General features: G+C 44.0%; 1 protein-coding gene across 1 annotated transcript in view; it reads right to left on the bottom strand.

Annotated features, from left to right (window-relative positions):
- Positions 1-781: 781 nt before the first annotated feature.
- Positions 782-16,922, bottom strand: part of AMFR (autocrine motility factor receptor) — a 33,952-nt gene continuing 17,811 nt past the window's right edge. The window contains exons 2-14 of the mRNA XM_066583829.1: positions 16,566-16,658; positions 13,808-13,972; positions 13,359-13,511; positions 12,148-12,188; positions 10,827-10,959; positions 10,597-10,730; positions 8,654-8,764; positions 8,261-8,451; positions 6,650-6,753; positions 6,406-6,540; positions 6,232-6,303; positions 5,918-6,102; positions 782-2,764 (exon numbers count right to left, since the gene is read on the bottom strand). Of these exons, the coding sequence (XP_066439926.1) occupies positions 2,626-2,764; positions 5,918-6,102; positions 6,232-6,303; positions 6,406-6,540; positions 6,650-6,753; positions 8,261-8,451; positions 8,654-8,764; positions 10,597-10,730; positions 10,827-10,959; positions 12,148-12,188; positions 13,359-13,511; positions 13,808-13,972; positions 16,566-16,658 (1,656 nt within the window). The 3' untranslated portion in view covers positions 782-2,625. The remainder of the gene's footprint in view (positions 2,765-5,917; positions 6,103-6,231; positions 6,304-6,405; positions 6,541-6,649; positions 6,754-8,260; positions 8,452-8,653; positions 8,765-10,596; positions 10,731-10,826; positions 10,960-12,147; positions 12,189-13,358; positions 13,512-13,807; positions 13,973-16,565; positions 16,659-16,922) is intronic.

A 16,922-nucleotide genomic window follows, 5' to 3' on the forward strand; every position in this document is an offset into this window, starting at 1 on the left:
CTGAGTGGTCAATAAAGCAGGTGTAATGTCTTAGAACGATGTATACTAATACAGTGTGCACCAGGTAGTTGGGAGAATCGGTGCAGCCATCTTTGTTTCTCCAGGCCCAGGTGCATGACCTCATTTAAAAGAATAGGGTTCATACTCATGTGAGAATTGTGTGTCTTGCAACGCCCAAATCTCGTGCGGGATCCTTGGCCGCGTGTCACCGGCCTAAGTAAGTCATCCTAAACTCAATGCCGATTGTTAGAATGTATCAGAGAAGGTAAGATCAGAACAGGAGACCGATTTGTACATGTAGATCATCCAGAATTTATAAACCGCTCAGCAGTGAGACGTATCGGGTCCATGTGTGTTTTCAGCCTCTGGATGTAAACAAGAACACTGCTATTCATTGGCAGCAAGCAGACATCTTGAAATTGTTGAGGCGCTGTGTACAACTTGACATCATCATTGAATTTTAAAAGGATTGTCTAGCTGTAAACAATTGATGGCTTATCCTCAGGACAGGCCAGCATTAGTGCATCAGCAGGGGTCTGCTCTGTCCTCTCTGCAGTGGCCACGCTTAGTATAGCAGCTCTCTCCCATTCACTTCAATGGGACCTTTGCCTGTAATACCGAGCCTGACCACTGCTGTAAGAACGGAGCTGTCTGCTTCCTTCAGCTACTAAGATAGCCTATACTATGAACAGGCCATCAATAGTTTACAACTGGACAACCCCTTAAATTGTTTAAAATTGTGTCCACCCCTGTGACTAACATAAATGTCACTGCAAGACAATTAACACTGATTAAAAGTTTATTTTTATAAGAATAAAATCCAGAAATTGCAGTAGCCAAATCACAAGGCCTCCTGTGATGGCAAAGGCATCTGAAAAAAAAACAAAAAAACTAAAAATGTTCCTAGCAGCTAGGCTCAGTCTCCGACGCACCGCCATGCTCCTAAGTGTGTGTGAGCGCCCACTGCTGTTTGTTCAGGCCGTGTGCACAATAGTAGTTTTACAACTTTGAGGAATTTTGATGGACAAGACGACTGATAATTCTGTTTGCAATCTGACCACGTCCTTGGATGACGTTAATTATCTGTCCTTTTAATTACCCACAATCCCATTGGTAAATTTTCCTCTTTGCCATTGAAAAAAAAAATAGGTCAGAAATTAATTGAGAAAATGCTATGTGCCCATCTTCTCCCGCTAAACTGCTGGTCCAAAGCCGGACTAGAATGCAGCATGCTGCGCTTTCAGATGCAGAAAACAAATATACATATCAAAGACAACTGTGAACAAAGTCTTAGCTACACAGCATATTAAAAGGCACACACTGTGCAAAACACATACCCTGCATTTTACCTAATGCAGGGTCTCTTGGCTGTTCATAGAATCTCTGCATCAAGCATATCATAGGGTATAAGTTCAGCACAGCGCGTTTCCTTAAAAGGGGTTGTTCCACTTTTAGCGGTTTTGCTGCAGGAAGCAGACAGCTCTGTAAACTACACAGTGGCCCAGTTTGGTACTGCAGGCTGAGCCCAATTCACTTTAATAGGACTCAGCCTGCAGTACCAACCTGGGCCACTGTGCAGCGTATGGAGCTGTCTTTTTTTCTGCAGCAAAATAGCCAGAAGTGGGACAACCTCTTATAGGCCTAAATGTACGTCTTGTGTCTCCTGTAACAGATACAACAATGTACAATACCTATTGGGAAAAAGATCTATAAAAAAAATACATCATTTTGGATAGAATCACACAAATGTGTCAGAATACAGACAAACAAGAGTTAACAGGAAAATCAGTAATTCTGTTCACATGAAATCGGAGATTCCCGTTTACACCAGAAAGATAAGCCATGGCAGAAGAAAGCAACTCTGCAACATTTTTCAGGGCCAAGTCTTTATGAAGCCACAACACACAAGAACCAACTTCCTACTAGCTATTTACCTGCGATCTGAAACACCTTTGCTATCACTAGCCGCCATACGTTGCCCCTCCCCCATATGACACAACATTGCACTATAGATCTTCCCGTAAAGCACAGAAACTCCTCGAACACTTGTAAACACAAACTTGGTAGATCACGGTCCAAGTCTTCATTATAAAGCGTCAGATCTCCAATGCTCGTCGTCAGGACCTCATGGACGCGCAGGGTCTCATCTCACCAGAGCGGGGCGTAACGGTTTATTAAACATATTTAATCTGCAAATATTGTAAACAAATGCCATAGTTATGGGACCGCCACGGGTACGGGTGGCACGGCCCTCATCTACAAACACTGCCAAAATGTTAGTTGCTGCTGAGGAAATGCATAAGAAGAGGACGGTGGTTTTTTTGTTTCTTGCATGTCACTTCAAGATCTGCAGCCCCTGAAGGCTTCTTCCTCTGCCTACAATACTGTCAGGTTTCCCCCAGGGACCGGTGGAGAGAGCGAATCAAGATATAGTTCATCAGAGCAGAGTATCAGGCCCCTCTTGTTCTAAAAACAAGGCCTGCAAGGAAGAAAAACACTAGAGATTACAAAAGCCGAGTTCTGTCTTAGAGCCGGTGGAGCTCCTGAGGAAGGTGCTGGGTCACAAGTCTGTGTGTGCATCGTCTGCACAAAGATCAAGGCCTGGTGATGCGTGTGCGCCGGTCACTACTGAGGCGGATGCTGCAACTGAAACCTGCGCTCAGCGGCGGCTGCCAGCACAGACCGGCGGAGGGTGACCAAGTCCGAAACATCGTTCTCTGGGGACGTAGACGATCCGTCATCTGGTGTTCTGTTCAGATAGCGCCTGGTAAGACAGCGACAAAGAAAAGACATGTATGCATGCACGAATGAATATTATATATATATATATATATATATATATTTACACACACACTATATACAGTCACAATGGATATAATGTTAGACTGGTTCTCGGTGGTCCTCCTGGAGACATTAGCCATTTGCACCCGAAGTAGTAAAGTGTGAGCACGGCCTAAAGAAATATACAAGCCCTGAAGTTATATTCTTATATTACCCCATGAATGGGACGGATTCATTAACGTAAAGGATAACTCGCAGCTGATGACTAAGCTTTAGCTCTTACTTTCTGAAAACCTGAGTGGCACTAAAAAGTCCTTTTTCTTGTTTTACGATTAAACCAAGAAAATAAAAATTACCCATCTGCTAAACAAGACAAATTACACTATGTGCCACTGCTTGACATAAATTAAAAGGTCATCTCACATACACGACTTGGCCACTAGGTGGCACCACTTTGGTTTATGGATTATTTTTTGCAAGTGTAGAGCAAGAAGTTTTTTTTTTTTTTAATCTCTCTCTTTTGGCCCAAAACAGAGTTATTAGGGAGGACGTCACTACACGGCTATTGTTATGCTGCAGTGTCAACATTTAAAGTGGTTATATAGGACTTTAACCCCTTCCCCTGAAGGTCCGCAAATCAAATCCGCCCGTTGACGTGAGGCCTTAACACTGCGCCACATGAGGCAACAGTTAAAGTCACGAATAGCCATGACGCAGTGGCACTTTAGATACAGGCATTTAAGATGCACAAGAGTAGTTAAAGGAGTTTGGCCAACAACACTTCGGGCACATGAACATCCTGCAGCCGTGTTCTCCTCTCAAGAACCCCCTCTATGATCCTGAACGAAGAGCAGCTCTAGTAAATTTTGAGCAGTTCCTGTATTACAGGATGGCCATGGCTTCTCCTAGCAAAATCTCCGTATCATTCCAGATGCTGTATACTGAATGAGCTTGTCTCTGATGGGACAGCGCCTTTAAATTAGCAGGCCTAGAGTGCCCTTGAACTTGTATAGATCCTGGAAGGCAGCCCCCCTGTCAGTTAGTACCTCTTCCTCAGTTTGCTGCCATGCTGGAATAGCTTGGCACCAATGATTGGAGGAGAGCAGCCGACTGACAGAGCATTCCACCAGAAGCGCCACCTACGTGACACAGTGAAACAGTCCCTACAGTATGTTGGGTTCAGGGGGGCCGTACAGTGGCCATTCTATACTTACAACGATAAGTACAGCTGCCCCGTGATCCCATATATTAACCCCTTAACGACCAATGACGTACCTGGTACGTCATGGAGCGTCGGGGTATGTATGAAGAGAGGTTGCGATGCAACCTCTCTTCATACAGTGCAGGCATCAGCTGTTTATAACAGCTGACATCCGCGGGCAATAGCCGCGAGCGGCCGCGCGGCCGATCGCGGCTATTAACCATTTAAATGCCCCGAACGATGTTCGGGGGTCCCGCACGGCCCCCCCGCGGTGAGATCGGGAGAGCCGTGCATGTGTCATGGCAGCCGGGGGCCTAATGAAAGGCCCCAGGGCTGCCTTAGCAGACTGCCTATCAAGCCGTCCCCGTGGGGTGGCTTCATAGGCTGCCTGTCAAAAAGCAATATGACGTAATGCTATAGCATTACGTCATACTGCAGGAGCGATCAAAGCATCGCATCTTAAAGTCCCCCAGGGGGACTTCAAAGTAAAGTAAAAAAAAAAAAATCAATAAAGTTTTTTTTTAATTGAAAAAAAAAAAAAGTTGTAAAAGTTTAAATCACCCCCCTTTTGCCATATCTATTATTAAAAAATCTAAATAATAAATTAAAAATATGTATTTAGTATCACCGCGTCCGTAAAAGTCCGAACTATCAAAGTACCACATAATTTTTCCCGCACGGTGAACGTCGTTCGAAAAAAGAAATGAAGAACGCCAGAAATGCATTTTTTTAGTTACCCTGTCTCCCAGAAAAAACGCAATAAAAAGCGATCAAAAAGTCGTATGTATTCCAAAACGGTACTATCAGAAACTACAGGACATCCCGCAAAAAATGAAACCTTGCTCAACTACGTCGACGGAAAAATAAAAAAGTTATTGCGCGCACAAAATGACCGCAGAAAATAATTGAAAAAATTTTTATGTCTTTAAAAAAAAAAAAAAGAGGAGTATAGTAAAAAAAAACCTATACAAGTTTGGCATCGTAGTAATCGTACCGACCCATAGAAAAAAGTTATCATGTCGTTTTTGTTGCCATTTGTGCGCCGTAGAAGCAAGACGCACTAAAAGATGGCAAAATGTCGTGTTTTTTTTCATTTTACTCCACTTAGAATTTTTTAAAAGTTTTTCAGTACATTATATGGTACTTTAAATAGCACCATTGAAAAATACAACTCGTCCCGCAAAAAACAAGCCCTCATACAGCGACGTGGATGGATAAATAAAGGAGTTATGATTTTTTTAAAGGGGGGAGGAAAAAACGAAAATGGAAAAAGAAAAATGCCCGCGTCATTAAGGGGTTAAAGGGGTTCTGACATCAAAAATAAAAAATTGTACTCACCTTGCCTGGCCCGATCGCCAGGCATGTCCCCTCCAGCCGGCATCATCTTCTGTGCCTTTAAAGCAGAGCAGGAGCGGTCAAAAAGACCGCTTCCTGCTCTGGTCCGTCCGTCAGGCACTTCCGAGGTGAACGGACGGACCGCCCACAGCAAGCACGTCTCAAGCAGTGCTTGCTGTGGGCGGCCCGTCCGTCCTGCTGAACTCCGGAGTGTTGCGCATGCGCAGTGGAGACGCAGCCCGTCCTGACTCCTGTCAGAGGGCACCTCTCCACAGCGCATGCGCGCGATCCCGGAGCGGCGCGGCTCGTAGAGGAAGAAGACTGCCTGCCGGGAGATGACCTCCCCCCGATGTCAACAACAACAGAAGAACAGGTAAGTATTATCTTTGTATGCTTTAGCAGCCATTAAACCATGGGTTCCCTGGGTCCATTAGGCACACCAGGGAACAATGGCTGCTAAAGCATAAAAACATTATTTGTGTCAGAACCCCTTTAATGATCCAACATTTAAACAGCAATATAAAACGGACAGATTTATATATGAAGTTGGACCGGGTAGGCACAGAAGAGAACATCTTAACGCATCTGCTTAGCTTTTACCTTCTTGCCACCAGCACCATGTCCTCTTTCCTTTGGCTTAGCATTCGTTGCCTCTCTTCTGCGGACTTGGAGAAGCGGCTGCCTCTAACCTCAAAGTCTTCTGCATCGGTTGACTGCGCCTCTGCTTCACCGAAGTCTCCGTATTCCTCCACACTCGGTGTGAAATTCAACGGAACTCGCTCAGTCTGAGAAAAGACGACAGACATAAGAGTGTATAGAGGGTGGTAAGACCATGCCAGCCGTAAAACCTGCCTGCATCTCCTCTAGCAAGATGAAGCAAAAGGTTTCCTTGGTTTTAGTCCACCATTACTGACCTGGACGTCTTCATTGGTTTCTTGCTGCTCACCAACATCTGGAGAACCATCTGGCCTGGGTTCATCAGACCTCTGCAGGACAAACACATACGGCTCATTTCTTCCAGAACATTCCCATCTTATAGTAAACAATGCGGGTAATTACAATAAATTTGCCAATACTGAAGCACTAACCTGTGTGGGAAAAGGCACTTGAATGCGTCCCTCTAAAATATTGTCTGTAGTGACCTCCACGGAGCGAGTTATCTGTAGATCTTGCAAGATCAGGTGATATGGTACTTGAGGGAACATATCTAAAACCTGCCGGGCCTGTGGAGGGAGCGGCACATATGTTATATCTATTACCACGTGGCCGGTCACATCTCAGTGAGTCACAACTAAGTGATAATGCGTCAAATGCAGTAAACTAGATACATACCATGGCGTTTAGCTGAGAGTTACTTGCTTGTGCGATCCCTAGAATATTTGTTGTGTGCATCACTTCAACTGAGAAACTCGGCAGCCAACTTGCAAACCTTGAACCTGCATTTGTAAGGGAAATAATTGGCAGATTGTTAAAAGGGATTGTCCTACTTCTAGCTGTTTTGTTGCAGGAAGCAAACAGCTCCGTACATTGCACAGTGGCCAGGGTTGGTACTGCAGGCTGAGTCCTATTGAAGTGAATGGGACTCAGCCAGCAGCAGCAACCCACGGAGAGGTCTGCTTCCTGCAACAAAACAACTAGAAGTGGTAAAACTCTTTTAAAAGGGGTTGTCTCATCTTGACATTTAGGCGATGTCTTTGGACCCAACTTTATGAGCAAGAACATAAAAATCGCCAACATGCAGAAGCTTTCGCTGTGGTCAGCTCGAGCCATCCACTTTTTACATGGACAGCCGTTTCTTTGAAAAGTTACATATAATACTGCATTTCTCCTGCAGCAGAAACCTTCTCATATTAAAGAGGCTGCCTGTGATTAGACAACCCTTCAACCCCTTAAGGACCGCCACCTTTTTTCCACATTTTTGTTTTTTCCTCCCCATTTTAAAAAATCATAACTCTTATTTATCCATCGACGTCGCTGTATGAGGGCTTGTTTTTTGCAGGACGAATTGTATTTTTCAATGGTGCTATTTAATGTACCATATAATGTACTAAAAACACAAATTTCCCGATCTTTCGATGCGTCTTGTTTCCACGGCGCACAAACTGCAACAAAAATGACCTGATAACTTTATTCTATTACTACGATCCCAAACATATGTAGTTTTTGTGTTTGCTGTATTACTGTTATTTTTTTTTCAAAGATATTCCATTTTTTAAAAATTATTTTCTGTCGCAGCTTCTGACAGCCATAACTTTTATTTTTTCATTGACAACTTACGATACTTTGATCACTCCTGCAGTATGATGTAATGCTAGCATAGCATTACATCATACTGCGATCGGGCAGGCTTTCTATCAAGCCACCCCACGGGCATGGATTGATAGGCACTCTGCCATGACAGCCCTGGGGCCTTTCAGAAGGCACCCGGCTGCCATGACACCAATATGGCTCCCCGCGATCTCATCGGGGGGAAGGGGGGGGGGGAGCTGTATGGGACCCCAGAACATCGGCCAGGGGATTTAAATGCAGCTGTTAGAATTTAAAGGGTTAATAGCTCTGATGAGCCGCGCGGCTTATCGGAGCTGTTGCCGCCTGGTGTTGGCTGCAGGATGTAACCTTAAGTCCATGATCATTAGGGGGTTAAAGGGACTCTCCGGGCCTGGACAAGCAAACATAGCCTGCTTCTCTGACTAGTTGATGCACGCTGTTCATTAGTGTGCACTACCAGTCTAAGACACTACATGCTGCTTCTACTGGCCAGCATTGCTCACATGGACAGCATTGGTCAATCACAGCAGGTGTAGTGAAGTAGACTAACGATATATACTAATGCACAGAGTACATCAGGTAGTGAGAGAAGCGTTGAGGCCATCTTTGTTTGCCCAGAACCGGAGGGTCACTTTAAATGTTTTTTTCCATTTTAAATAACTGAACTATTCTCACCATCAAAATGGAAGAAGTGATTGTGCTGATTTAGACGGGGGCGTCCCTCTGTCACGGTCAGTGGGATCATATTTTGATCTATGTTTTCTCTCGGTTGCTCGCCACGAGGTCTGCTGCCATCAGCCATATTGAGGGACATTCTACAAGTGGGACATGAAGTGTCCTGTTCCAGCCAAGAGCGAAGGCAGGAGCTGTGGAGACAGAAACAGCTACAGTTTTATCGAAGCAATGTAACGTTCATAAAAACAAAGAAACACAAAACCCTGACGTGAAGGTCACTGAGCTGCAAGAAAGCAGCCCTGAATACGGCTTCTGGGAGACCTATACAGTTTATCTGTTAACCATTTATTCTAAAAGTTGAATGGATTAAGAAATATAGAGTTTAACACCCACTTGTGAAACAGGTGCCCACAGGGTAGCTTGCGTGCAGCTTGCATTGAATCCCAGCAGATGGCGCAGTCATCATTATTGGCCTCCAGTTCCTCAATGGTGGCTACAGCAAAACTATCAGAGTAAAAGTAGTGTTATAAGGCCCAACATCTGTAATGGGAGCAATGCTGAAAATTATGGTGTACTTAGGATCTATTACCAGATTTTTCGGACTATAAGACGGACCCCAGCTTTAGACAAGAGAAAAGAGGAAAAAAATATTTCATACTAATTTAAAGGTGTCTGGGGTCTAACAAAGTTGTGGGGCTACCGTCATTAACTTTGGTGTTCTAATATAGAAAGGGGGATTAACAAATCAATAGTCGGCTCCTATTAAACCTAGTGTGTGCATTCAAACAATGACGCAAACACATAAGTTCACATTATACATACATGCGCACAGCACACGCACGCACACACGCACACGCACACGCGCACGCACACACACACACAACTCTGCTACATACACCCATAGCTTTGCACCATTGACATACAGCTATACTACATGCGCACACATCAGCAACTGGCATATATAACACTGATTTTATTAAACACTAAATCCCCACATACAAGTGCAGTAATACATTATTCCGTCTATTTGCTTTTCAGTCACATGATTATGACATCATCTGCTGTCCTGACCTTTGATCTTTGCTATTGTCTGTCCCTGTGTGTACAGAGGACTAACACCCCCAGGGGAGATATGTGAGGAGGCTGCTTCTGGCCGGCAATGATCAGGTAGGGAGAGGAAGGACTGCATGGCTGCAGAGTTCTCTCGAGGATCAGGCAGTGGTCAGGGGTCTCTGGATCTATCAGACCCCCCTGCCTCTGGACTATAAGGCGCAGACACTTTTCAACAAGATTTTACTTAGCTGAAAAATGGGTCTTATAGAAAAATACTTCAGTCTTTATACAGTTTATAATAATAATATTTAATTAAAACAGTTAATAATGACTTTTTGATGGCTTTTTAGAATTTTTTTTTCTGAGAGACAGAGTGACCAAAAAAAAACAAACAACAAAAAAAACGCAATTCTGGAGTTGTGTAATTTTTTTTTCTGATGACATTCACCATTCGGGATGATTAATAAAGATGTGCTACAGGCATGTCTTGATAGGCAATGAGTCATGGCAGCCCTAGGAGCAATGGAACAGCACCTCGCGATTGCATTGCAGGAGGATTTTTGAGAACCCCAAACTCAGTTCGAGGCATTTAAAATGCTTAAACACGCTGATTGCAGCTGCTGTGAGTGTCAGCTGGCAAAAACAGCTGGCAATCACCATGTATGGAGTTGGAGCAGCTCCCAGTCCCACTCCATACAAACCCCACGTGCCCAGAACGTAACTATACACTCTGGGGAGTGAAGGGGTTAAGCATAAGAGAATAAATCCTTATCTACTTTAAGTTTATCTACAAGGTATCGCACTAGGGAGCAGTTGCATTTTCCTCACCTTCCAATAGCCTGCAGTCCCCTTTCTCTGCCTGAAAACTCTCTGTAAAACATAGTAAACAGAAGGGGAGGAGGGGGGCGCAGCTGCAGATTCCCTGTCTCCAATGCTAGAGGGCAACCGTCAAAACTGCAAGTTGCACCTGTGGAACTCAGGCAACCTGCATGTGTTCGATCTACACAGAACGCCCTACTCTCATCCGTGGGGGCATGCCATGACTTTTTTATGCAGACCCTCGATCCGTTTTCAAAATAACCAGCTCCCATTTATAATATTATAAGCCATTATAGGACTGTATGCTGTCTGTGTAATCACACAAACAAGTCTGCGGGACAGCGCAGGACTCAGAAAAGAGTCATATTTCTGGGCTGAGCTCACTCTGTCGAGCCCCCTAACAGCACCATAACTTAGTTTATAAAAGTTCCCTTTAAGAATGCAAGGAAAATGAATAAACTCACTGAGCCTCCATGTTTCCAACAACCCGCAAATAGTTTTTGTGCCGGCGAAGCCTACGCTGTAGTTCATGGAAAAGGTGGCGCAGTTGCATGAAGATGACCAGACTCGCCATGGAAAGCCAAATGTTGCCAAATAACTAAGGAGAAAAAAAACAGACATTAGGCAATTTGCAGGAACTGGATGCAATTCTTCTTCGATCTGGTTGATTATTTGTTAGCCATTGGCCGCTCACCAGCATGTGAATATGATGCATCAGGTCGATAGAAAGGTGACTGAGCTCCATTACAAAATCTGTGTAATATACATAAGTCCCTTTGCCTTCCCATGTTCCTTCATGATTAAGGTCCCAAAGGTGAATCACATAGCTGCAAGGAAAAGATATTTTTTTTCTTGTCATCTCGCTCTGACAAAACAGCAATTAATAAAGAAATAATAATCAAAAATTGGTTATACTTCAACATGGTAGCAATAAAAACTACAGGTCCCTCCCCCCCCCCCCCCCCCCGCCCCCCCTCCCCCCCAAAAAAAACAAGCCCTCATACACAGACGGCAATGGAAAACCAAACATGCTCTGGTCCTGGAATACGGTGCCACCAAAAAAGTTTTTCTTGAACAAAAAGAAAGTGTTCATCTAGTGCAGAAGTAGTAAAACGTAACAAAACCTCTATAAACTTGGTGTGGTCAGCGTCATAATGACCCGCAAAATAAAGTTGAAATAAGGACTCTACGCTGGGACAGAACAGAAAGCCGCTGAAAAGAAGCATTGAATTACCAGCCAAAACCACATTTCCTCTGCAGGTACCGCATGGGAAATGGGAGGCCAACTGCAGCTTTCCTTGATAATAACCGCTGCTGGTTGGGCGTTTCAGATGCCTGGCCGGTGACCATCAACGCATCACCAGCAGGTTCTTATATAGAGTGGAGGTAGTCCAAAAGAAAGAACCCTTTTAACATAGTATGAAAGTCGAAAAAAAGACATATGTCCATCCTGTTACCACCCCCAATGTTGATCCAGAGGAAGGCATTAACCCCAATGAAGCTAATTTTTCTCATTTTCAGAAAAAAAAAATTCCTTCCGACTCCAAGTCTGGCAATCAGAATAATCCCCGGATCACCGACCCTTCTGAAGTCATAAGTGAGTATAACATGTAATATTGTGACGCTTAAGAAAGACATCCAGGACCCTTTTGAACACTTTAAGTGAGTTCACCATCACTATGTCCTCAGACAGAGTCCCACAGTCTCACTGCTCTTACAGTAAAGAACCCCCTTCTACAATCGGTGTAGAAACCTTCTTTCCTCTAGAAACATAAATCATAAATTAAGGTTTCTCAGCCCAATATAATCCGTGTCATACCATGTCATCATCTTTATATCCATATAAAATAATAGATGGTAGCACCATGACAACGAATGGTTGGCAATTCATCCGATATTACATTTTTCATTGTCTATTGACTTAAACATTTCATAATACGTTGCAGCATTATTAATGGACTGATGCTAATTGCACTACAGACCATGATACCAACTGTCCGATATCCCCTACTTACCGTAACACAACATGGGCTGTTCTTGTGGTCACCAGCAAACACTACAAGAAGAAAGTAGGTAAGTGTTAGTGTGCTGGAGGACACAGTGTGTACGGTCCGCCGGCTGCATCTGTCCGCCTATTATACGCGGAATTAAAATGAATAGAACATAGTAAGTGTAATTCTGTAATGAGAACACCGGTTCATTTGGCAGTAATGGAGATGGTAACACAACAAAATTATTACTGTAAATTAAAAACACTGAATGATGTAATTGACGTGACTGATAAGCTGGAGTGAGGGAATCGGATTGTGATTACCGGGCTAATTGATTTATAATGCTATTACGCACTCACAACACCGTCCACTTAGCAATAAAGACACAATAAATGGGATCATTTATCAACACAGCGCTGCAATGCATGGGACATCACGGGCATCCGGTCCAAACAGCTGGCAGCAGATATCACTCCATTACAAGAGGGGTAACTGGTAGAACACGAAGATTATGGATAAAGATGGGGCTACAGAAGAAAACAGCAACAGAAAAGGTTACAGCTTTTCCCGACTCGTTGGACCCCACCAATCAGACACTGATAGCAGATCCGAATGCAGTAGCCGCCAACCCGAGTCTTTCCAGACATTATGAAACTACAATTACCAGCACCAAGTTATCACATCATGTTGGGACATGTTGTTTCAAAGCAGCTGGAGAGATACAGGGTGGAGACCACTGATTTACGTAGGATGCGCCAGAAAGGGTCTTCAGTCTGAATACTCCTTTTAGGTTAGGATCACACATGCAGTTTTGGATGCAGTGTTTCAAGCCAAACACAGAAGTGGAGACAAAAGAAACAAGTAGTATCAGTCTTTCATTTTACACTTTCTTCCCTTTGGAACCATTCTGGCCTTTGGCTCAAAAAAACAAGACAAAAACACATCCTCCCATACATATCAGCCCTTGCTGAAATACAATTCAACGTGCCCGATCCCCTCTGACCTAACCTGTTGGGGGAGAGTTGAGAAGTCCCCATACACATGTGAGAGTCAGCCCGACTAATGTGTAGAGGCGATAGAAGTTACACTGACCTGTAAGCCAGCTGACACAGTGTTAACACATTAATGTATTGGTAAGATGGGTTCAGGGTAGAGGTACACTTAGCTAAGATTGGCGCAGAAGGAAGATTCACCCTTCTACTATTCTACTACATACAAATGATTGTTATACTTGCCTCAGCAGCCATGAACGCCAGCGTGTGCATCCCATGTGCATATCCGGAAAACACGCATAGCACAGCCAGGCAGCAACACACCCCAAGCATTGCCGAGAGAAGAACCAACACACGAATGTGGCAGCTCATCGGGGTGGTGGGTGAGAATGACAGCTGCAGGGGGGAAATAAAGGGTTAATTCAGAAACAAGTATTAGAGGCTAACCACACTGTCTATAGCGCCGTTGATCTCACTGAAGGAGTTCCGAAGTGTATCTTGGCTTTCGGACCTGAGCTTGAAGCATCGTACATGAGTATGAGGCTCAGAGTTCGAGTCCAGACACCCGCGATCAGGCCAGGACACACTTTGGATATCTGTCCGCGAAACGGAAAAAGCTAAAAAACAGCGTTTATAGCCCCTTATTCACATACAGTAAGATTTAGGTTTGTTAGTGTTACGTATGTACGTACATATTCAAATCTGTCTCTGCACAGCTGCACCATGAGATGGAGGAAGACCAGGCCTGCAAACCACAAGAACCACAGGACCACCTCCTCCACCGTCTGCACATTCAGGACGCCGAAGATGAAGATGAACTTGTAAAAGATAAAGTTCCAGAACTTGTCCTTGAGATGCTGCAAAGACAGGAAGAGGCGATGAGACGAAGAAGAAGTGTACCAATGTGGATGGTTAATGGAGGTTGCTGGTAGGAAACATGGAGGAGAACATGTGAAGAGGAGTGTGTGTGTGTGTGTGTGTGTGTGTGTGTGTGTGTGTGTGTGTGTGTGTGTGTGGCTATTAGTTACCAGTGCTTCACCTATAGGACAGCATTATATATAGCGATCAGCGATCCCCTACTCCTCTCCTTTCACCCATGGTGGGAGTGGGAGCTTTCAGGTTCTCAGTACCTACCACCAGCAGTACATGGATGTGGTTGTGGCTCCTCTAACTAATCAGCTCTTCTCCTTTCTTCGCTCATCTTCTGCTCCATCATGAAGGAACAGAGTTGTTGCTCTAAGCCATCCCAGCTGCCCTTCCTTTGCCAGCGACAACCTGCCAGCTGTTATAACCATCTATAGCAGGGCTGAAGCCCATTTGCGCCTTAATGACATAACTCTCTAATTTTTCCGTCAACACGGCTGCATGAGGGTTTGTGTTTTGCAGGACAAGTTGTATTTTCGAAGGGCATCATTTTGGCGTACATATAATGTATTGGAGAACTTTCTTTTTTGGAAGGGGTGGGGGGGTTCCACCATTGTTTTTTTGGATTTCATTTGTACGGTATTCAGAATGCGGAATAAATCATGTGATTTCACCCCGATATCAAGTTTATAGGTTTTTTGTTTTTTATTTGACATTTTTCTACACCGCAATTTTTTACATTTTTTTTTATTGTTATAAAGATCTGGTTTTGTGTCGCTGCATTCGAAGAGCAAATGTTTATTTTCCCATCCAGCTCTAACAAGGCCTGTTTGTCACTTCATTTCTCCCATTATTTGGGAATGTAACTTTTTGATCACATTCCATTCCATTTATTTCTAGAGGTAAAAAGAACAAAATCTGTAACGCTGGAATTATTATTTTTCATTATTATTATAATTGTTAAAGGCATTCATCCGTGAAGTAGAAAATAATCAAATATATTACGTTTATTCTGGGGGTCAGTGTGAGGACGTCGATACTAAATTTATGTGGCTAATTTTTTCCCATTTTCTTCTATCACAGCATATAAAGGCCCCTAACATTGTTTTTCTCGTCAATAGTGCTGTGTTAAAAGCTTTTTTTGCAGGATGAGTTGTACTTTTTAATGTTACATATGACTTTTTGATTGCTTTTCATTACGTTTTTTGTGAGAATTGAGATATGCAAAATTAGCCATTTTCATGGGGGGTTTTTTCACGGTAACTATAATGTACTAACCTTATGTAGTCGATTATGGATACAGAACTATCAAATTAGTGGTCTTTTTTTTCCCCTTTACATAAGAAGGGGGAGGGGGGGGGGAGTAGGTTTCGACATTTTAATTTAGAATCTTTTTTCACTTTTTATTTTATAATACTTCACACTATTACAGTGTATTATATGGTCTTAGGAGGATCAGCCAGAAGCGGAGCCTCATAGTCCACCATAGATGGCAGACTTTGAGGCCATCTTCAAGCCTCCGGGTCCCATAACAACCTATTGGGATCCCACAATCAGGTTGCAGGGTCACAATGGGCGATATTGGGGGGAACTTCCCTATGTCAGCCTTTTATACGCCACAGTGGCACTGACCGTGTAGTGTAAAGGGTTACATGGTTACATGGTGAGGCGCCCTCATCATATAACCCCTAGACCCATCAGACGCCGAGCCTCTGCATGTGAACCATGCAAGGCTTTTGTTGCAGCACTGTAAAAAGACACATGCATCAGAAGAAGGCCTCTTAACGACTGCAGCAAAAAGGTGTATGGGTTGTCGTTAAGGGGTTAAAGAAGTACTACCATCTGCTACAGTGACAGCTCATCACTACTACATGCCGTCACTTTATGATAATTGGGGGATCCAACCTCGGCACCTCCTCCTAATTATTCCCTACATAGCAGGTCCCAGCCATCTGTTGTACAGGTAACTGGTGGCCCCAGAGGTCAGACCCCGATATCCTGGAAATACCCTTTAATGATGAATCAAGGCATAACTAATGTCCCATTTAGACGTGATGACAGTCAGGTAAACGAGCGCCGACATAAACGCGGGCTTCTCATTCAGCGTTTCACCTTCTATATAAAGCGCTAAGGAGTTTAACCCTTTGCAATCAAACTTTGGATTCAGGGTTTCTTAGGGGGTTTTCTCTTTCTGCCATTATACAATGGTACCATCTGCTGGCTAGAGCCAGTACTGCAGTATGTGACATGCTAGAGAGGTCCCCGACAACAGAGCGGCCAGAAATATACAGTAAGAATACCCTGCCGGACGTTTTCCAACATCGGAGATGTACAGCCTTCAATCAGAATGTCTGAAGACGTCAGTCAGTAAATTGGAAAGGGTTAAACGCAGTGAGCAGTCAGCGATCCACGATGCTTTTTATGCTGACGGAAAGCCAGCGATGACAACAAGTGAACGAATAGTTAACGATTTTTTTGCATTTACACGGAACGATTATTGCTCAGTTTAGCTGGTTGGAGGGATAATCGTCCTGCGTAAATGACCCTTAATATACCGACCACCTTCCCCATCTCCACTGCACTCACCTGTCTCTCGCTGACACGTAACGGACCGAACACCACATGTTGAATGACTTTAGCAACCAGCATCAGCAGGCAGCACACGGTGTTCACCAGGACCTACGTGGAGAGAAGAGATCACGGTCAGTCTGTGTGATCCACACAAGTCATTTACAGACACTTTAGGATCTTTATATGTATTGCTTATCAGTAGACACAACATAAGGCAGAGCTCGACGGACACCTCCGATCGCACTACAGAAACCACATATATAAGTTGGCCCACAGAGCTGGTGGTGTGAAAATTGCTCAGCCGATCGTCCCGCGTGTTCTTAATAGGGAGAGGCAACAAGCCGCAGCCGGACACCTCTGGCGGCAGCCTCT

The sequence above is a fragment of the Eleutherodactylus coqui genome, chromosome 11 (assembly GCF_035609145.1).
Source record: "Eleutherodactylus coqui strain aEleCoq1 chromosome 11, aEleCoq1.hap1, whole genome shotgun sequence".
NCBI lineage: Eukaryota > Metazoa > Chordata > Amphibia > Anura > Eleutherodactylidae > Eleutherodactylus > Eleutherodactylus coqui.